The sequence below is a fragment of the Pleurodeles waltl genome, chromosome 1_1 (genome assembly GCF_031143425.1).
Source record: "Pleurodeles waltl isolate 20211129_DDA chromosome 1_1, aPleWal1.hap1.20221129, whole genome shotgun sequence".
NCBI lineage: Eukaryota > Metazoa > Chordata > Amphibia > Caudata > Salamandridae > Pleurodeles > Pleurodeles waltl.
Window position 1 is genome coordinate 839,705,669 of NC_090436.1, and position 22,629 is coordinate 839,728,297.

Below are 22,629 nucleotides of genomic sequence, written 5' to 3' on the forward strand. Positions count from 1 at the left end.
GATGATGCTGATGCACACAAGCACAGGAAGACAAACAAAAAGGGGGGGGGAGAGAGAAATAAAGGGATATTGAGTACATGGATCTCCGGTACAGTTAGCGGACATGACAGACACAGATGCCCCCTGCACTAAGTTGCGCACTTGAAGTCCGCTACGCATTCCGTGGAACATGCCCTACACGCCTAGAGTTGACAACTGCACCCATGGATGACACGGCCCAGGGATGGCTGTACTGACAAACTACTGAGGGTGGTGGCTGGGGACACAGGGGCTTACGGGGGTGCCCAGCCTACAGATATCGCCCTGGCCTAGGGGGACCCACAGCCCTCCTCCCCCACCCAGACACCTCCACTGCGCGACAACAGAGTAGATAATGCTTGTACTCACCCCCTTGTGTCTGCTGTGCTGCCCTCACGCGCCCATCCAAATCAGGGTAGGCCACCGCCAGGATCCGGAACATCAGGGGGGTCAGTTGACGGCAGGCACCCCGCCTACGTTGGGAGGCCATCCCCAGCAGAGACTCGGCGGTCTTCTTGGTCCCGCGGCGGATGTCCTCCCACCTCTTGCGGCAGTGGGTGCCCCGTCGATGGTGGACCCCCAGGGTCCGGACTTCCTTGGCGATGGCACGCCAAATCCCGATCTTCTCATGGGCGCGGACCTATGTGACACGTACAGGGAGGGAGAAATACCACGTTCAAGTTTGTCTGCATTTCCGTTGCCAGTGGCCCAACGCCCCCCATCCCCGCCAGGCCCCCCGCCAGCCCCAACATGCCCCCCATCCCCGCCAGGCCCCCCGCCAGCCCCAACATGCCCCCCCATCCCCGCCAGGCCCCTCGCCAGCCCCAACATGCCCCCCCATCCCCGCCAGGCCCCCCGCCATGCCCCCCGCCAGGCCCAACATGCCCCCCATCCCCGCCAGGCCCCCCGCCAGCCCCAACATGCCCCCCCATCCCCGCCAGGCCCCCCGCCATGCCCCCCACCAGGCCCAACATGCCCCCCATCCCCGCCAGGCCCCCCGCCAGCCCCAACATGCCCCCCCATCCCCGCCAGGCCCCCCGCCAGGCCCAACATGCCCCCCATCCCCGCCAGGCCCCCCGCCAGCCCCAACATGCCCCCCCATCCCCGCCAGGCCCCCCGCCAGGCCCCCAAGCCAGCCAGTGGCCCCAAATCCAGATTGAATTAAACTCACTTGTTGGTCTGGAGGACCGTAGAGTAGCGCATACTGGGGGAGGACCCCATCCACAAGTTTCTCCAACTCCTCTCCAGTGAAGGCAGGGGCCCTTTCCCCAGGTGCAGCAGCCATTGTCCCTTCCAGACCGAGGTCACAGCAACACTTGCAGTATAGGTCCTCTCCTGTGAAAGTTCAAATCGCAAGTGGATAAGTAGATAGAAAATGGCGGTCACGTCCGCGGCGGTGCGTACCGCGGCGGTGCGTACCGCCACCGCCGGCGCCCTTCGCCATTGGCTCCTGAAACCCATAGGCTTCAATGTTAACCAATGCGGCTTCGCGCCGCGGTCTTCGCCCGCCGCCCACCGCGGTGTGCCACGCCAGCGCATTGACCTCACATCCCATTGTCACACTTCACAGGTCAGGCAGCCGCCATTTCGAGGGTCCACATGGCTCAATTTCAACTGCGTCACACACGCCTAGGCCTTGCATAGCCACTCAGACACGCCATTCACTGCATAGAGAATCGTTTACTGTGCTAGCTGTGAGTACGTACCTGTGGGTTGCTTGACTGTGTGCTCCATGTTGTCCTTCCTAGGCACCGTCCACTGGGTTTGGCGAGGAGACGGATGAATCCTCCCGTGTACCGACCGCTGGTGGACCTGTCGACAATGGAAGAACGCCACATTATCCTGACCTACCGTCTTAACCGTGCCACTATACATGAACTGTGTGCCCATCTGGAGCCCGACCTGATGTCCCCCATCCGCCAACCCACAGGGATTCCCCCTCTGGTGCAGGTCCTGTCAGTACTCCATTTCTTGGCAAGTGGTTCATTTCAGACAACAGTGGGAATTGCTTCTGGGATGTCTCAGCCCATGTTTTCGAAGGTGTTATCCAGAGTGTTGTCTGCCCTGATGAAATACGTGAGGAGCTACATCATTTTCCCTGAGGTGGGCGAATTGGCTGCAGTGAAAGGTGATTTCTATGCCCTTGGACATATTCCCAACGTCATTGGTGCCATTGATGGGACCCATGTGGCTTTGGTTCCCCCAAGAGACAGGGAGCAGGTGTACAGGAACAGAAAAAGTTACCATTCAATGAACATCCAGGTGGTGTGTTTGGCTGACCAGTACATCTCGCATGTAAATGCCGAATTCCCAGGGTCAGTGCATGACGCCTACATCCTGAGGAATAGCAGCATCCCTTACGTGATGGAACAGCTAGAGAGACACCGTGTATGGCTATTGGGGGACTCTGGGTACCCCAACCTGTCGTGGCTACTGACCCCAGTAAGGAATCCCCGGACCAGGGCAGAGGAACGGTACAATGAGGCCCATGGGCGTACTAGGAGGGTGATCGAACGCACCTTTGGCCTCCTAAAGGCCAGGTTTCGGTGCCTGCATATGACAGGTGGATCCCTAATGTACTCACCTAAGAAGGTGTGTCACATCATCGTGGCCTGCTGCATGCTTCACAACCTGGCTTTGCGCCGCCAGGTGCCTTTCCTGCAGGAGGATGGTTGAGACGGTGGTGTTGTGGCAGCGGTGGAACCTGAGGAGAGTGACGAGGAGGAAGACGACGGGGCTGAAACAGACAACAGGGACAGAATCATTGAACAGTACTTCCAATAGGACACAGGTAACAATTCAAAGATAATTTAGTAAATGTGAACTACTCTCCTGCATCTCTGCTGCCTGTCTATTTGCCCCAGTGTATGATGACTGAGTTGTGGCTTTTCCCTCCCTATTTCAGATCTGGGGTCCCCACTACGAGTCCTGTGCTTCGTTTCCCCATGGACTACAGCTTTGTGGCAGCTGTTTGTTGACTTCACTATGTACAAGGACATATTTGCACTGTCATGTCAATTACAATATTTTAAAATCACAGCCAGACTACAGATAGTTTTGTGCAAAATAGGTGTTTATTTAAGTGCTCAAAATGGGATGGGTGGTTTCAAGTGGGTGGGGGCTATGGTGAAGGAATGTCCATGGCAGAGTCCAGAGTAACAGTCACACAGGTGCATTGTCCAGAGGCCTGTGGAGAGATGGAGCATGGGCAGTTCAAGGATGGACAGGGTGACAATGTGGGACAGTGGGATGACATCAGGTGGTATCCTTTGCTGGCAGGGGTCTTGACATCCTACTCTGTCTTCTTGCGAGATCTCAGGGCCCTCTTGCGGGGTGGTTCTTCTCCTGCAGGAGGTGGGGGTCTGGTGGGCTGCTGCTGTGCGGGGGCCTCCTGTCCACTAGCGCCGGCGGAGGTGGTTGGCTGTTCTTGGTCCAGGCTAGTGGCAGGGGCCCTTTGGTGTTGTTGAGTGTCCGTCCTGGTGTTGATGAGGTCCTGCAGCAGCCCTACCATGGTAACCAGGGTGGAGGTGAGGGCTCTGATGTCCTCCCTGTACCCCCGATAGTGTTCCTCCTGCAGTACCTGGATCTCCTGGAACCAGGCCAGTACCGTCGCCATCGTCTCCTGGGAGCGGTTGTATGCTCCCATGATGGTGGTGAGGGCCTCGTGGAGAGTGGGTTCCCTGGGCCCGTCCCCCCCCTGTCGCACAGCTGCCCTCCGAGTTGCCCTGTTTCCCTGGGCCCCTGGCCGGTGTGCCCACTACCACTGCCCCCAGGTCCCTGTTGTTGTTGGGGTGGTGGGTTATCCTGGGTGCCCTGTAGTGGTAGACACACCGCAGATTGACGCGCCCTGGAGACAGAGGCATGGGCCCGCTGGGTGGGAGCTGTGCTGGTGTTCCCAGAGGGGTTTGGGTCTGTAGTGGCCTGGGCCTGTGTGAGGGGAACCGACTGTCCAGAGGTCCCCGATGGTCCGGGCTGGTCATCGGTGTCCAGGTCGACAGAGCTGCTGTCATCGCTGACGGCCTCTTGGGTGGGGGGTGTGGAGAATTCTGGGCCCTCCGCGGCGGTGTGTTGACGGTCGGGTCCTGCAGGGGTATAGAGGTATGGTTATAGTTTCAATGTGTGGCATATGGGTGTATCTGTGGGTTCCCGTGTCCCCAAGTGCTGGCATTCGTGTGTGGGGGCTTTGGTGAGGGTGGCTTGTGGGGGGGATGTGGATATGCATTGGGCATGCTTTGGTGATGGGTGTCCATGCTTAGTGGACGCATGCAGGCCTAGGTTTTGGGATGTGTGGGTTGTGATGGTGAGACATTGGCAGGGAATAGGTGTGCTGGGGGTGGGGGTGAGGATGGTGGTAGGGGTGAGGATGGTGGTGGGGGTGAGGGTGGGGGTGAGGATGGGGGTGGGGGTGAGGGTGGGGTTCGAGGATGGTGGTGAGGGTTGGGGTATGATTTGGCATGCAGGTGGGGGGGAAGCAGTAGTGAAGCTTCAACTTACCAGTATCCATTCCTCCGCCGACTCCTGCGAGGCCGTCAGGATGCAGGATGTTCAAGACTTCCTCCTCCCATGTTGTAAATTGTGGGGGTTGAGGTGGGGTCCTCCGCCAGTCTTCTGCACGGCGATGTTGTGCCTGGATACCATGGAACGCACCTTCCCCCGTAGGTCGTTCCATCGCTTCCTGATGTCTTCCCGATTTCTGGGGTGCTGTCCCACAGCGTTGACCCTGTCGACAATCCTCTGCCATAGCTCCGTCCTCCGGGCAATGCTGGTGTATTGGATCTGTGTGCCGAACAGCTGGGGCTCTACCCGAACGATTTCCTCCACCATGACCCTGAGTTCTTCGTCTGAGAAGCGGGGGTGTCTTTGGGGTGCCATGGGGTGGTGTGTATGATGTGTGGGGTGGAGTATGTGTAGTTAAGTGTGTTGAGTGTGGTGGTGTGTGTTGTTTTGTGTGTGGATAGTGTGTGGGTGATGGTGTTGAGTGGCTGTGGCTGCTAGTTTGTGGATGGTGGTGTCTCGCTCTGGCCTTCTTTCAGAATTTTTGGTCGTAGGGGTTTGTGGGTGATGTGGGTGTGTGTTTTATATTGTATTGTGTGTGTGGGAGTGGTGTGTGTATGTGTATCAGGTGTGTGGAATTCAAATCGGCCAATGTGGCTGAGTTTTGTTTGTTTGTGTGTATTCTGACCGCGGCGGTGTGTCCCGCCAATGGAATACCACGTTTGAAAGACCGCCGCGTGGATTCGTGGGTCGTAATGGCATGGGCGTATTTCTGTTGGCGTGACGGTGGAGGTTTTGTCACCTCCACTTTTCCGCCGACCGCTGGTCTGGCGGTCTGTTGTGGCTGTCGGATTTTCGGAGGTTAGCCTTCTGCGGGTCAGAATGACCGTGGCGGGTTTCCGCGACCGCGGCGGGATTATGGAGGATTTCTGACCGGCGGTAGGCGCCTTTTACCGCCGAGGTCAGAATGACCACCATAGTAATGTGTTTTATATGTCCTGACAGTAAAATATTGCTAAATTCGTTTCACTGTTGCAATGCCTGTCCCTCTCATCGGTTAACATGGGGACTACCTTTAAATCTGATTAAAGTGTAGATTCCCTTTGGGAGTTTGGGGTCTCTGAGCTCACAATTTAAAAATACATCTTTTAGTAAAGTTGATTTTAAGATAGTGTGTTTGAAAATGCCACTTTTAGAAAGTGAGCATTTTCTTGCTTATACCATTTCTGTGACTCTGCCTGTTTGTGGATTCCCTGTCTGGGTCAGTTTGACAGTTGGGCTGGTTGCACCTCACACTAGAAAGTGACACAAAAGGAGCTGGGGTGTAGTCTGCATTTCCTGATGAGCCATCTGTGCTAGGACGGAGGGGAGGATTGGTCACTTACACCTGAAAGGGCTGTGCCTGTCCTCACACAATGCAGTCTCCGACCCCCTGGTGAGTGTCTGGGGCCTGGCCTGGGCAAGGCAGGATTTCACATTCACAAAGAAGAAATTGGGTATAAGAAGGGCACTCAAAACCACAGACTTTAAGAAACACTTCTGGAACCAAGAGGAACCTCTGCCTGGAGAAGAGCTGAATAGCTGAGGAAGAAGAGCTGCCCTGCCTGTGCTTTGTGGAGCTATCCTGCAGTTGCTGCTTCTGCCAGAGTAAGAGGGCAAAGTCTGGACTTTGTTTGCTTTCCATCTTGACTAGATATCTCCAATGGCTTGATCTAGAGCTTGCCTCCTGTTGTTTGAAGTCTCAGGGACAGCAAAGACTTCTCTCTGCCAGCACCTGGAGTCTCTGGAGAGACTCCTACTCTGCCCTGTGGTGCCCATCCAGTTCCTGGGACCCTGAAAGGAGAAGCTGGCAGCCTAAAGACAAGAAAATCCACGCACAGAGCGCTGTGAGGGGAAAAGATTGACGCAAATCCAATCTGCGGCTGAAAAAACGACTCCGCAGCTGAGAAACAACGCTCGCAGGAAACTTGACCGAAGAATCAACGCACGGCGCAGGAGAAACGACGAGCAGCATCGCTCACGGAGGCTGGGAGATCACAATCTGCGCTGCGGAATTTTCGGATCATCGTGCAGCTGGGTTTTCGACTCACATACCGCGGTGCGGAGTTATTTTTGATGCACACCCGCCCGTGCGGGCTTATTTTTGATGCGCACCAGGTACATTTTCACTCTAGCAGCGCTGGTGTGTGTTTAAAACTACTTAAAGACTCTTATTTTTATTGATAACTTGACTTGTGTATGGTGGATTTTTGTCGTTTTGGTCTTGTTTTGTTTAGATAAATATTTCCTATTTCTCTAAACTGGTGTTGTGTCATTTTGTAGTGGTTTCATTAAGTTACTGTGTGTGTTGGTACAAATACTTTACACCTAGCACTCTGAAGTTAAGCCTACTGCTCTGCCAAGCTACCAAGTTGGTAAGCAGGGGTTAGCTGAGGGTGATTCTCTTTTAACCTGACTAGAGTGAAGGTCCTTGCTTGAACAGGGGGTAACCTGACTGTCAACCAAAGACCCCATTTCTAACAGGCGGGTATCCATTTGTAGATCTTTCGGAGCATGCAGAGGATTTTCAAGCAGGAGGAGGAGGAGATGGCCTTGACTTGCTGAGTCATGGATAGTGAGGGGTCCAAGATGAACCGTAGGTTGCGTGTGTGGTCGGTGGGAGTCAGAGGAGTTCTGAGAGTGGCAGGCCACCAGGAGTCATCCCATGTGGAGGGGGTGGAGCAGATGATGAGGACTTCAGTCTTGTTGGAATTGAGTTTGAGGCAGCTGCTCCTCATCCATTCGGTGATGGCCTTCATTCCTTCATGGAGGTAAGTCTTGGTGGAGTCCTTGGTGAGGGAGAGGATCAGCTGGGTGTCGTCGACATATGAGATGATGTTGAGGTTGTGGGATCGGGCGATGTTAACGAGGGGGGCCATGTAGACGTTGAAGAAGGTTGGGCTGAGGGACGAACCCTGGAGTACACCACAGATTATTTTGGTGGCCTCTGAGTGGAATTGGGGGAGGCGGACTCTCTGTGTTCTGCCGGTGAGAATGGAGGTGACCCAGTCCAGGGCTCTGTTGCAGATTCCAGCATTGCTGAGACGTGAGCGTAGGTTGCGGTGGCAGATGGTGTCGAACGCGGCCGGGAGGTCCAGGAGGATGAGGGTCGCGGTTTTGGTGCTGTTCACTATGGTTCTGATGTCATCTGTGGTCTCTATGAGGGCGGTTTCGGTGTTGTGGTTGCTGCGAATCTGGATTGGGAAGGGTTCAGGGTGCGGTTCTTCTCGAGGAAGTGGGTTAGTTGTCTGTTGACAGCCTTCTCAATGACTTTTGCCGGAAAGGGGAGCGGAGAGATAGTCCGGAAGTTCTTGGTCAGAGGTGAATCTGTGGTGTTGGTGGTTGCAGGGGGGGCCCTGGGTGCTGAAGCTGTCGTGGATGTTTGCAATCTTGTGGTGAAAGTAGGAGGTTAGGGAGTCACAGAGGTCTTGGGATGGCGGGATGTCGTTGGCGTTGGAGAGTTCCTTCATGGCGTTGAAGAGCTCCTTGTGGCTGTGTGCATTGTTGTTGATTTGGTATTTGAAGGTGGTTCTCTTGGCAGCTCGGATGAGTTGGTGGTGTCTGTGGATGGTGTTTTTGAAGGCTGTGAGATTGTCCAGAGTCTGATCCTGGCGCCACTTTCTTTTGAATCTTCGGCTGCTTTGCTTAGATTCATGGAGGTCGGCGGTAAACCAGAAGGCCTTTCTGTCGGTGCATCTTTTGGAGGGATTCTTGATTGGGGCGAGAGTATTGGCACAGGTGTTGACCCATTGCCTGAAGTTGGGGGCAGCGGCATCAGTTTTGTGGTGCAGATGGGTAGGTTCTGGGAGAGGGTTGCGATAAGTTGGTCTTCGGTGACATTGTTCCAACTGCGGTGGGCGATCCGTTGTGGGTGGTGGTGTGTTGTGGGTTTCTTGAAAGAGAAGTGGATGCAGCGGTGGTCTGTCCAGCGGAGTTCGGTTGTGTGGCTGAAAGAGACAATAGGGCTGAGTGTGTGTCCTGCGAAGTGGGTTGGTGTTGTGACGATCTGTTTGAGGCCGAGGTTGGAGAAATTGTCGAGCAGGGTGGCGGTGTTGTTGTAGTTGGTTTTCTCGAGGTGGAAGTTTAAGTCCCTGAGGAGTATGTAGTCAGTGGATGTGAGGGCGTGCGTGCTGATGATGATTTGGAAGTGCAGGTGTTCAGCGGTGCTGAGGGTGTCTTCGGTTTTGGGCGAGATCCTGAGTGTTTTCTTGTGGAAGATGGCAATGCCTCCTCCTGGTTTGTTGGAGCAGTCCCTGCGGGAGATCTTGTAGCCATCTGGGATGGCTATGGTGATGTCAGGCGCTGAGGAGGGGTTAATCCAGGTCCCAGTCAGGAAGGCGACGTCTGGGGAGGCTGAGTCGAGTAGATTCCATAGCTCTACTTTGTGCTTGAGGACGGAGCGGGTGTTGAGGAGGATACATCTGAGATGGTTGTGTCCTGCCTTGGTGGGTAGGTCGCTGGCATGGAAGCTGGTGAAGGTGCAGTTCCGGCAGGATAAGGGTCTGCGGGTGGTCTGGGGGAGGCTTGAAGGCAGGCTGGAGAGCGGCCGGTGTTGAGGGCGTGGAGGGTGGCGGCGTCATAGTGAAGACGTGTGTGATGGCGGTGGGGGGACAGGAGCCAGCGGTTCTGACGCTGGGTTCAGTCCAGACGAGGACGCGTGCAGACGGGCTTGCGTTTGGTGCGCCAGTGGTGCATCCGCTGCACGACCATGCAGCGGCCGCGATTAAGTAGGGAGGTGGGGGCTTGGGGAGGACAGCTGTGAGGCGGGAGGGGGCCGAAATATGGTGTGAAAAAGGGGCAGAGCCGAAAAAGAGGGCAGGGCCACGGGGGCAGCAGCGGTGGGGGAGATAGAGAGGGGGAGAGCGAAAGTGAGAGAGAGAGAGCCGAGTGAGAGAGAAATGAGGAAAAGGAGCACTAAGAGACAGTAGTGAAGCAGAGCAGAGAGCAAAGCAAAGCAAAAGGAAGAGAGAGAGAGGCAGAAGGTAGCCTAGTAGGAAAGCAGAGCTCTCCCACTAGACACCAGGGATGAGGGGCAGGCAGAAGCCTGCAGGTGGAGTACGGCCTCAAACTCCTGACAGGTGTCAGGAGTTCAGAGAAGCAAGGGAAAGGACTCTACTTACAGGGTGGCAGAGCAGTGCACTGACCAGGTCTGTGATATTACTCCGGAATGTGGAAGCATGGCATGGCAGGGCTATTTTCAGGTAGGACCTGGAGATTGTGATAGAGACAGGTGCGAGTTTGGAAGGATGGGGAGCAAGATGTGAGAATTCATCCATGAGTGTACATTGGGCAGTTCAAGAGAAGAAGTTAGATATCAATTGTTTGGAATTGTTATCAGCTTCATTTGAATATGTTGTTTTACTCAGGGAATAATACAACATTTTGTAATGCTTATAATTGACAACATGTCGACAGTGAGATACATTAACAAGATGGGCAGCCCATTATCAAAGGGCCTAGAACATTTAGCAAAAGGTTTATGGGAATACTGTTTTGAGCCAGGGAATTTCAGTTGTGGCATGACATATTCTTGGTCTATGCACTGGTGTAGCAGATTGGTTTACAAGGAATTTTAAAGATTTGAGCAATTGAAGATTAAACAGAGAAATATTTCTGGAAATTCAGGAGAAATGGTGACCTTTAGGTGTAGATCTTTTTGCAAACAGGCTGAATGCACAGTTGGAAAGGTTTTTCAGCTGGAGACCTGATACAGAAGCTTGGGGATAGGATGCTTTCCTGGAAGATTGGTGGGGATTAATAACTTATTCTTTTCCTCCATTTGCAATGCTACCGATAGTACTGCTGCAGATACGCAGATGCAGGAAACAATAGTGGTTATAACTACAGTTTGGAGGTCACAAGCTTGGTTCCCAGTCATGATGGAAATGTCAATATATGTAGATAGATGTAGATAACAACATTCAGAGAAGTAATTCTAGGACCAGGCGGAGAGTATCCCCATCTGGTAAAACAGGGGCTTCTAGACTTGATGGCATGGAGGATTTCAGGAGTCAGTGGAAAATGTTGGACTTTTGGAAGAGGCTTTCAGACTTATATCAGAGTCCTAAGCATCATGAACCAGAAATGCATATAAACTGGATTGGTAGAAATGGGTTTGTTGGTGTACATGACGGGATTATGATCCAGTCCAACAAATATAGTTCATGTGGTCAATTATTTAACAGAACTATTTGGAACTGAATTATCATACAGAACAGTGAATGTCTATAGGTCGGCTATAGTAGCAAGTCATTGTTTAATGAATGATGTATGTGTCGGTCAGAATTTACTAAGAAGATAATGTGTACTATGAGGATGTTGAACCCACCTATGGAGAAATATACTTTGTTATGGGATGTAAGACATGTGTTAGAGGTATTTATGAGTTAATGTGATAATTAAAACCAGACTCTAAGACTATTCTCTAGGAAACTGATGCTTCTATTTTGTTTGGAATCATTTTGGAGTACTTCATGTGTGAATGCTCTTGATGTTACACGTAGGGCTTATCAGTCAGAAGGTGATTTTTTTACAGTAAAAGGAAAACAAAAACATTATCAAAGGCTAGTTTCTACCTATAATTTGAGTCAAATGAAAGACTGTGCATAGCAAAATGTTTAAAAGAGTGCAAAAGAAGGACTGAGAGTTTGAGGAATAATGTTGCACAGTTACTCATTGGGCGGTTTCCCCACCAACTTTGGCAAAGTGGGTAAAAGAGGTGGTGAGAGAGGCAGGTGTGGATGTAAGTTGATTTGGAGCACATTCACTGAGGGGTGCATCTGTACCAGAAGCATTTGGTTTGGATTTTGGACTGCAAGACATTTTAAGAGCTGCAGATTGGTCAATTGAGAACATGTTTAGAAGTTGCTACTTTAAACCGGTATTGAATTCAATTAATAATGTTTTAAATTCACTTTAAACTTGCAAAATATTAGCCTCTGTGTACTGGCATAAACATAGAGGCTAAGATTATCCCACAACAGTGTTCTGATTCCATTCAGAGTAAGAAGACTTCAGAGAAGAAAAGCTGGGGTATTGACAGAAAAGGACCTTTTTGATTTGGAATTCTGGTTTTGAGTTTTTATTACTTATCTTGTTCACAGCATTTGGACAAGAAAGATAGCTGCTTTGCTGGACCTTATATCCTATTGTAATTTTTTTAAAGTTCTAAATTCTCTCTTTTGTTTCTGCTGTGAACGGGCAATGAAAGCAGCATTGCATAATCTTAGCCTCCATGCCTTTAATAAAATCCAGATATTCTGCCCAACAGGCTGTGGAAAATGTACATTTTCCTCAAACATTACAACAGGGAGTGTTTTCCTGAAGCTTAACGTAAATTAATGTTATAATTTAATTTCAATGTGGAACAAAATAAAAAAAAATTACAGCACTATTAACATTTTTTAACTCAATATGTAATTAATTTCAAAATATTAAAATAAATTAACAACGTTCAAGGTTTATTTAAAAAAAATCACACATACTGAAAAGAAAATATTTATATTTATTTTTTAAGGTGTACAAATTACAAGAAGTTATGCAAAGAATTGATTTAGGATAATTAAATTATTATAAAAAAAAAATTATTCATTTATAAATTGAAAAAGTATTAAATTGTATCCAGTTTTTGTACATTACTTTTATATGTATATACACACACACACACACATATCATTATTTTTTTAAGTCCCTGCATCAATTATTTTCAAAGGGATTGTGTTGCAGTATCGTGAGTTGGCCATCTACGGTCCCGGAATTACTATAGCCTTATAGCCCACCGTAGCAGGCTGCACTGCCCATTAAAAATTAAAGGCCCGCTCCAGTGTTTAGAGGTTTGAGTCGGAGGGAGAGGGCTTTTAATGGCTGGGATAGCCCACTACAGAGGGCTATAAGGCTATTGGAATATTCCGCTCCATGAGGGCAGAATATTCTAATTAAAAAAAACAACGGTTCCTCAGAGCCTAAGGAGGTTGAAATCCCCCTCAGGCCCGAGGCCTTTGTTTCACAGCTATTGCTGTGAATGCTCTATAGCTAACAGCGTGCACAGGGCCATGGCTGTTAGCATTCAAACATTCAAAGCAAGAGCTGTGAAAAGGGGCTGAAGTCATCCCCTGGTTCTCCCATGGCTGAGCTGAACTGTTTTTTCTTGTTCAGCCAGGCCAGGGAGATCCAGGAGCTGGGCAGCATTCCTGCTCCCTCCTTCAATGGCTCAAGTGATTCTGTGACCTATGGGAGGAGGGCAAATGCTACGGTGTGCCCTGCAGCACAACCTCGCCTTTTCACTTTCCCTTACCTACTCTTATATTTGAAGTGGCAAAAGAGAACGGCAAAAGCTGCGTATTAGAACATTGAAATGTTGAGATCAGCGGGCCTATATCAGTTTATATATGCCACTGTCACTCCACTGTCTTCAATGGAGCTCTCAGCATTCCAATGTTCTAATACTGCTCTGTTTTAGCTTGGCAGATATGTAGTCTAAATTTTAGTACTATCCCTCAAGTCATAAAAGTCATCAATATGTGGCAGTATATGCATTATGTTAATCAAAAGCAAAAATGGTTTAAACATAGAAATTGCACTGACACGTCTTTATAAATGTGCATTCATTTACACTAGAGTTTGGCATAGGTAGTACTTGAATTAAATTAAGCGTTCGCAAGATTTGAATGATATGATGTTAAAACTTAGGCCTTAGACTAACAGAATGTATTGGAACAATTCTGAATTTCGAATGATTAATGATTTAAAATGGGTGCAAAAATGAAAGAAATATACTTCTTCATCATACCTATTGAAATGTATTAACAACATTCTTTTTCATTTAGAATGAATGAAACATGCATATAATTGAATTTACAAGTTGTATATTAAACGTGTTCTTATTAAAACATATTCATTAAATGTATTGCTTTAATTCACTTGCGTTAGCCTAAGTGAGGCCAGTTAAAATTTGTAACTCGTGCTGCTGATTCATTTTTTCATAACGTGAGCCTTATTTCACATTTTGTTCCCATGAGAAGACTAGCATTGGTAATAGGCCCGATTGTTTAGACATAGAGAGAAATGTAGAAGTGTCCTTGGAATAAGAACATCCTAAGTAGATGGACTAAAAAATATACAAATGTTTCATTCCTGTGTGGAGCAACATGGATGGATGAGGTTCTCATGGCCAGACCTGGGAATGGAAGTAAAAGTTTCAACCTGGAGTTGTGTGATCAATTATTATTGGATGATGCCCCTTCAACGTAATATGGAGTGATTTTTGGACAAATCAAATTGCTTTAAGAACTTTAATTTATCATTGACCACTTGGACTTTGGTCAGTTCTTCAGATTTTCAGATGCTTTGCAGATTCCAAATGTCCAGATACTAGAGCCTTTTACTGATGAAGATCCCATCTGCTGAGCCCCCCTGGATAGATATCTTTCTGTTTGCTCTTTGGGTTGTCCCATTGAGATTTAGAGATTTTTCCTATCCTCTTACAGAAGACTCTTGATTGAGCTTCTGATATGCTGACACTTTCCTTTTTTGCCTATCTTTTCCCCACTTTAGTTAGTACTTTATTGTCCGAGGTTTTCTTTTTCCAAATTTCTTTTGCCCTTTTTGCCTTTTTTGTCTTTTGTCCGCATGTGTTTTGCCTCACACATGTTAATCCTTAACATGGCCATGATAGGGATTTTTTTTCCCCTTTTGCTCAGCTGAAATTATACCTTAAATAATTTGAAACTCACTGATGCTTGTTAGGTCTGAGCAATGTTTACTTTCTGTATCTCAGTTGATAATATTGATGTTTTGTGTTTTCCTTATCGAATGCCTAGTTTTATTATTATTAGTTTGCTTAAATTTATTTTGTCATCTTGAGCAACCCTTGGTGCTTCTGTACTTTCATAATTTGGTCTTGCGAAATGCTCATATGATGCTGAGCTTGAGCTTATAATGATTCCCTTAATTATATTTTTGATTGAAGTTTTCATTCCTTGGCCATGTTGGTCATGGTGTGTAATCTAATTGGTTTGTATTGAAATTGTGTTAATGGTTCTACAACACCCTGTTGCAGGGTCCAAAGATTTATCCATCTCGTTGGGCATTGATTCCTGCAAAGGATGAAAATGCTACATCAACAGTAATAATGTACACTCATAAATTTGGCTCCACTTGCTCTACTAGAGGATGGAGAAATGTAAGCCTGTATTTTTGAGTAACTTTATACTTATACATGGTGAATAGCCAAAAGTAGTAAAAATATTCAAATGTGTAAGAATAAACCTACAGATGGAACTTACTTACCAGTTTAAGTTAGCTTTGTAAATAAAACTTTCAATCTATATCAACTTCATCTTTTCCTTTTCTTAGGTCTTCCCACAAGAGTCTCATTCAGATGATGCAACCAAAGATTGCATGTACTACTTACATAAATTCACTGTTGTTGTCTAACTCAGTTTCTGAAAACTGGCTTTTGTAAGAGCATATAATGGCGGACATCCAGGAAGATTCATAATCTCTTGGTGGGTGGCTGTTGGCGAATTACATGACATTCATTTTGATACGTTTTCCTTTTGTTCTTTCTTTCTTTTTTTTTTTATAGAGAGAAGGCAAACAGATGACCCAGTGCTTAATTTGTAAATAAAAAGGTGCCGGTGCTCAAAGCCCTCCTGTTGAACACGCGGCTGATGCAATTAAATGTGGGAACACGGAATACTGAGGCGGCGTAATCCTGGATCCATCTCGGGCCTGTTCAATTTATATAAAGCCATTCCCTGCCCCCTCAGCTCACTCTGACAGTTTTTTGCTTTCTCCCTATGTGAAGCTTTTTCGTTTTTCTCTTCCTCCGTCTCTCTCATATGTGTCTTTTGCTCGCAGCAAAAGCTTGAGGCAGAAGAATAAGCCCCGGCCCTCACAAATAAGTGCCGGTGCTCAGCACCAGATACAATAAGCACAAATTAAGCACTGAGATGACCAGAGGAGTACTTCTACATTTCAGAAAATAAACTCAGAAACAATCATTAATAACAGTGTTTAGTATGGCAACTATAAACATGTTTTCCACACATGCTTTCAGTAAGGTGGGATTTTAGGTCCAGCACAACAGTGTAAACTCCTGGGTTCTTAGATAGTTGATTTCACATCCTTGGAGCTTAGTAGGAGAATGTCGTTTGCACTGTCTTTTCTTTTTGGGTTTTGGGATCTCAAAGTTGGGTGGAGTGAGTTTTCAAGTTTCTTAGGCCGAGGTGTAGAAATAGCACAACACGTGACCTTTACACTGCCGTTATAAATGTAGAAATACACATTTATTATTACATTTGTTCCAAAAACAGGTTTTTATAGGACCATGGTCCAGATGTACTAAAATTAATAATACCGATTTCCTAATTGGGTTTCTCTCCAAATTACAATTAGGAAATCAGTATTGATAATGTATGAAACTCTTTTGAGTTTCATTAGCGATTCCTAGTGGGTTGCAAATTGACATATGTCATGCCTATTAATAAGGTAGGTCGCATTTTGCAACCCAATAAGTATTGCAGCCATCATAGGGACCACATCTATGATTGCTTTTAATGAAGCAATCTTTTTTTTAAATGCATCCCATTTTCCTTCAAAAAGGGATGCACTTAAAAAAAATGAAACTTTGAAGTTTCATTTTTTTAACATTCTCAAAGGGGAAGGGGCCTCCAAGGGACCCTTTTCCTTTGTGAATGGGCTGTATTACTGTTTCGCGACCGGAATTCGGTCACAAAACAGCAATGCATACCATACTGATTTGATATTTGGAAGGGACGACCAAAACACGCCCTTCCAAATACCGAATCACAAATGCAAAAAAGTGACTGAATCGCATTTTGCAATTAGTACATTAGAAAAAACATGTTTCTGTTGGCAAACGGCCTGATTCTGCGAATCGGGTTGTTTTCGACCAGAAAAATGCTTTGTACATCTGGCCCCATATTCGTAAGTTGTTATCGGCAAAAATGTAGTGTGAACATATGTGTGTGCATGTGTGTTGTATGTAAGGTGTTGTCTTGTCATGTGTTTCATGTATTTTTTATCACGAAAAAAATATGTAATACAAATGTTAGAAACCACAACTTAGCAAGCACACACTGAAATGATCGTGTACGACAATCACTAACAATGATTAGTTACCCTCTAAGGATTCTTCATCAATGGCAATAGTTTTCATAACACACTGAGGTTGGGCTTGTATTTCATCCAGGAAGTCTGTGATGCTGCCCGGAAGGATAGTCGCAGATCTGGATGGTGAATTGGGCTCCATTTTGCTTGTAGGCGAAATATCTGAGATCTGCGAGCTTGAAGGATTTGCAGTTTCTTTCCAGGCATCTGAAAATGGATAAACAGCTGATTTGTATTTGTTTGTGGGATATATAATGTGAGCATCATTAAGCAACAGCATTTGCATGTAGAAATATCCTGCGTTTGGCTTTGCATCACAGTGCTGATATACTCGATACGGTGCTACGTTTGCACAATTGCAGGAAACTCGTGACTTCCTGACTAATTATACCCTTGACAGCAAAAATACGTGGGCTACGTGTAAAGTGTTTTTTCTGTATTGTTCTAAAGACGTCAGGCACATTTCTAATGCACATCTGGAAAAATTGTAATAAATACTCTTTTTTGTTTGGTGTGAACAGAGATTTCAATTGCATGGGAAAACACTTTCAGAAAAGGTGCTCAGGAATTTCATGCACGACTTTAAATACCAGCTCAGGTACAGTATATACTTGTTCTCCAAAGCTAAGGACACTACAGTTGAAAAACCAATGACACATAGTATGTGTACACCTAAACCTGCATAACTCTTTTTGTTTTGTTTGCCTCTTCAGTGACTGATGAAGTAACATGCAGAGACTCGTATTTGAATGTAGGAGAGTTATTGATGTATAGACTTTGCTAAATATACTTCAACCCACAACACCTGCTTGAAAAGAAAATATACATTATAAAGGATGAAAGCAACAATTTTACCAACTCATAATTACAACTCTCTATGCTTGGCATACACAATCACTGACTATTACTGAGCCCAAACAATGGAAAATGTACTGCAGCTAAATCCTTTCAAGTTGAATTTATATATTTTTTTCTCCACAAATGAAGAAACAAATTAGAGGTAAAAATTCTACACAGATGTTCACAACCCTTTTCTGAGTTCCTTTGCAAAATCTTTGGGATTCATGTTTGACTCTACTTTATCCTTCATGTCACCAGGGGCCGCTCCTCCGCTAAGGCGGAGCAGCGGTGCCCTGCTGGATTTTCAAAAAAGGTAAAGTAAAATGATAATAATGCATGCTACCTTAATATAATTTTAATTTTCCTTGTAGTAAGAGAAGGAACAGGGCGGGGCTGGGTTGGAGGGAGGAGGCCAGAGGAGGGCTATGCACCACAATTGTGCATGTCTGTTTGACCGGCCGTGTAGGGCCAGCCAAATAGACATCCGCACTTTACATGTTCTCTACCCTGCTGTATTGAACAGCCAAGTGGAGAACATACACAGGCTCCCACTCCCAATCATGACGCTGCTGTCATGCTGGTGACAGCAGTGTTGTGCTGGGAGGCTGTATGCACCCGGGAACAAAAATGAGGACGGAGGGGAGACAAACATATCTTACCTCGAAGGTAAGGGTTTTGTTATTTTTGTTATTTTTATTTCTTTTACCTGTCCATCCTGTCACGCCCCGTCCTGCAACCCCCGTTCAGTGGCAGCCGCCACTGCATCTCAGACATAACAACAGTCACCGGATCAGCTAACAGTCAACTGCGCCACTTAGAGAAGATCAAAAACACTAGTGTCACCAGACCAGCTACAAACCACAGCTCATCCTCTAGTCCTCTGTCATCTGGATCCTGGAAATGATTTTCTAACTGGCATCCAGAATCCTCACTCATCAAAGCAGGTATTCAGTTCACCACTCATTACTTGTCCTCCTTGACAACATTTTAGCCACATCACACCCACTATCAGGTAACTGGACTCGCTCCCCATTGAAGCTAGAATATGTTAAATCATCTCTTTAGCATACACCACCCTTCATCTAAATCATCACCCATATCTTTGCAATCTTTTCAACATCTCAGGAGACTTAAGATGTCTGGAAATCATAATTACTCTACCTCTCAAAACAGCTAAATTCAAAACCTCTCAAGTGGTGAACCACAAATTCTCCAGTGCCACCACAACTCTCTGGAATTTCCTCCATGCAGGGATCTGAACTTCACCCACCATTGTGATGTCCAGGAAGTGAGTAAAAACATACCTCTTTCACTTGCACCTGGTTAATCATGATCTATCCGCAAACGATTAAAAAAATGTATTTGCCCAATTGAGATCCAGTTAAGTCTGTTGTCACTCCTATGTATCCTGCATCCTCTACATGTTTGTGCATCTATTATTTCTGTGTAATGCACGCAACATAAATATATGTAAAACTACAAAATAGGTAAATGGCCTTGTTTCAAGATTGTCTCAAAAGGCTTAGTCATCATGCAATGGCAAATGGCCTTTTGGTAAGTAACTGGCTTAACAACATGATTTCACATTTCATTATATATACTTATTCTTAGAAATATACATTCTGAAATATTTTTATCAATTCTCTGGTTTTCAAGAAAGTCCTACTTTTAGTGCTTGTTTTCTTTGTACGTGGTTTTTGTCAAGCATTGGATGAGTGCCACTGTAACATGCAGGTTAAAGCAGCATATAATTCCCAGTCAATGATAGCTGCTTCAGTGGCATCAGGTTTGTCCAGAGCTTCTGCTTCTGTGCATCAGTGTTAAACCACACTGTGGAGCACCTGTGATTGTATGTGCCTTATGGTTTCTACTAGCTTTGGTGGCTAATGTAAAGGACTCAGTGCATGGCTTGGAAGGAGCACTGGCAAGCATCATCACAGCAGACACATGCAGTAAAGATTCATAACCAATGGAGCAAATCTAAATGTGTATTAAAAAACAATGGATTACAATGTAATTCTGAGCATGCGTTATAGATTATAATGGCAGGCATCTATGTATGTGGTATTCATATAGCAAAAACCTAGATGAAAAATGGTAAGTATTAACCCACTTTGGCTGTTCTTCCCTTGTTGGTGCTCTAATCTTCCCAGTGGTTATACTGCCATAGTAAACTGCAATAAACAGTAAAAGGATTAGTATAGATATTATAACATTCCTTTCACATTTACCTCTAATTAGCTTTCACTCCCAACTGCACCTATTTGAAAAATTGTGTGGTATCCCATAGATGTTAGGAAGGATGGCTGGAAATATTGCTTAAGACTCAGTGAGCGTGAGGTGTGATACTTCAAACATGCACTGAGTTCACCTTAGGGAAGGGAAATCTGGCAGTCCCAATGTTAGGCCCTGTGTGTATGGAGAACACACTACACAACAGTACCCTGGTGTTGAATTACAATTCCCAGAAGACCATGGACACTGAATACTCAAATAGTTTGAACATGTGGCAGCCATCATGGCTATCTGGGTAGAACTTCGCTAATATCCCATAGTGTGTTTCCTATCCTATTGCAATCTATTATTGCTGCAGAGGGGCCTTTTCATTGTGGGTCTAGAATTTCCTTTGCAAAACCTAGTTGCTTTCTTTGGAGTTATTTGTAGCGGAGATCATTGCCTGCCCTGCAGTTACCTCTGTGCCTTCACAAGAGCCTCAGCCACAGAGGTTCCTTTGAAGACAAATAAAGTTTCGATAAGCTGCCACTTTCTTTTAAGAGGCTGCACACCAAATATTTTTGTTTCTCAGAACCAAACTCCCAAAGCCGGAATGTGTTTCTGAAAAAACAAATAACAAGTAGCCAGACCTGTGCCTAACTGCCAGGATTTCCCTTGCAGTGATGGACAGGAAAAAAAGACACTGCATCACACAACCTAAATCGTGCATGCAGTGTACTGTCATTCCTTCAAAGGGCCTCCACTCTGTTGACTCATCTGAAAAATGATTCCGTCAATGGAGCTAAGAGGGGCTCCTTTGATTGTATCTTTAAGTGTCACCCTTTTTTTAAATAGGCAGGTGTACAGAGCATTTGGCTGGCAAGCATGGTACTCCATCATATTTGTAACAGAGTACCCTGTCTGCCAAACTCTAAATCAGGACCTACATTTCCAACAGCGAGCCAGTAGGCACCATCATGAGAAAACTGATGGTACACTCTGGTTCAAAATTGAGCAGGCAGACCAAGGGCTTGGTGGACAGGATAGTCCATCATGATGTAGTACCTTGTCTGCCAACCTCTAAATAAGGCCATTATTCTCATGGTATTTGAGCTTGGTTGGTCTAGGAGAAAAAGCTTTCCATCGAGGGCTATGAAGCAAATTGAAGGGTATCTTTGCATAAATGGTGAAACAGTCTACTATGTGCGGTAGGTTCATAGAGTACGTGGTGCAGTTGGATCTTTACTTATCAGGATCATCATTCAGATTTTACGAAAGTATTAGTTTTCTTGCCTTAGTTAGCAAATATTGGGACTTCTGAGCCTGTGCAGTTAGGTCGTATATGAGGACCCAAGTCAAAAGAAGAGAGAATATAAGACATTACAAAGTTAATGCCGGTATTGTGGAAAGTCAGGTCATTTTATAAATATTGGTAGAAATATTGGTCCTATGTAAAAACAAAAGCAGTGATCCTTCTAATGTGTTTGCAGGAATGGATATTTCATAAGATATTTGTAGGGCCATCTCACTACCCTCCTGTTATGAAGAATTTAGAAATGTATGTAAGAAGAAAAAGGCAAATGTATTACCTCCATACAGAAGTTATGATTGTATGATCAATTTTGAACCTGGCACAAAATTACCGTGTACTTGAGTGTATGTAGTCAACACTAGATCAATAACGCAATATTTCAGACAATACTTAAATGACAGTGCAGCAAATTGGTTTCTTAGGCCCCTCGAAATTTTTTGCTTCATCTCCATTATTTTTTATTCCTGACAAAGGGTTGGTTGAGAAAGCGAACACGCTTCATAGCCCTCAATAGAATCACAGTGAATATTTTTTAGCCTTTGCCATTAAAATCTGTTCTGTTAGATCAGATTCAAAACACAAACACATTTACGAAGCTGGAGATCAAATAAGTTTACCATCTAGCCAGAATGAAATGAATGGAAAGCAGAATTCTGCTCTTAATTTGGGTTGTTCAAATGCCAGGTCATATATTTTATTGATGAGATATTGAGAGTTTTTTGATGTGCTCTTTATTTTCTTTAGGTGGCGTTGGATCTATTGAGGCTCCCTGGAAATTCACAAGTCACATGTTAACGCAGTTCTTCAATGATTGCAAGATCATCCATTTTCATTAAGATCAATAAATATTTTGTTTGAGCTACTAGGATAGAAATGCCCAAAAACCAAGGTTGACCACACATTCCAGAGGTTGTGGACAATTTGATGTGGTAGCATTTCATATCCCTGCCTGTGGTGCTCACTTGTAAAGAGTTAGTACTGTTTTTTTTCACAACACCTTATTTGATTGCATGATGTTCTACAGTTTCTGATTACTGAAAGAGGGTTTTAATTTAGTGCACTATTCTAGTATGCCTTGTGCAAAGAGCTAGATATGGAACCTCATCTGTCAATGAATTACTACCATAAGGTGTACAGACAAAATGAAAGATTACATTAGTGTGTTAAACAGTATTTGAGGTATCAAGCCTTGAGTTACAACACATAATACACTGAACACTCTTCTATTTGAATGTCACCTTCTTGTATATGTATGGTTGAAATCCCTAACTGATTATGAATACAGTTGAAGTACAATTGAAATTGTCCTACCTATCAAAACCCACCTGGTTTCCGTTGCATCTTTGTTAAGATTCTGTCAAGCATAAAACATGTCCGCCTTACATCCTATGCCAGTTCAAGTGAAGGCTGAAAGTTAATATTATGTACATGTGAAGTTAGATGCAAGAACCGTCATACAAAAGTTGCAATAGTTGGGCGTACTGGAATAGTTTTAAGGAGCAATCATGGGAGCCCAGTTCTAAGCTTAATGCTGTATGCTTGCTGTGACTTTATGTAAAGCATTCTGACCGGGAGCTCTA

The 22,629-nt window shown here is 45.6% G+C and overlaps 1 protein-coding gene across 1 annotated transcript in view; it reads right to left on the reverse strand.

Moving 5' to 3' along the window:
- Positions 1–22,629, reverse strand: part of LOC138302051 (myosin-6-like) — a 530,412-nt gene that overhangs the window by 247,076 nt on the left and 260,707 nt on the right. The window contains exon 4 of the mRNA XM_069242473.1: positions 16,696–16,890. Within this exon, the coding sequence (XP_069098574.1) occupies positions 16,696–16,890 (195 nt within the window). The remainder of the gene's footprint in view (positions 1–16,695; positions 16,891–22,629) is intronic.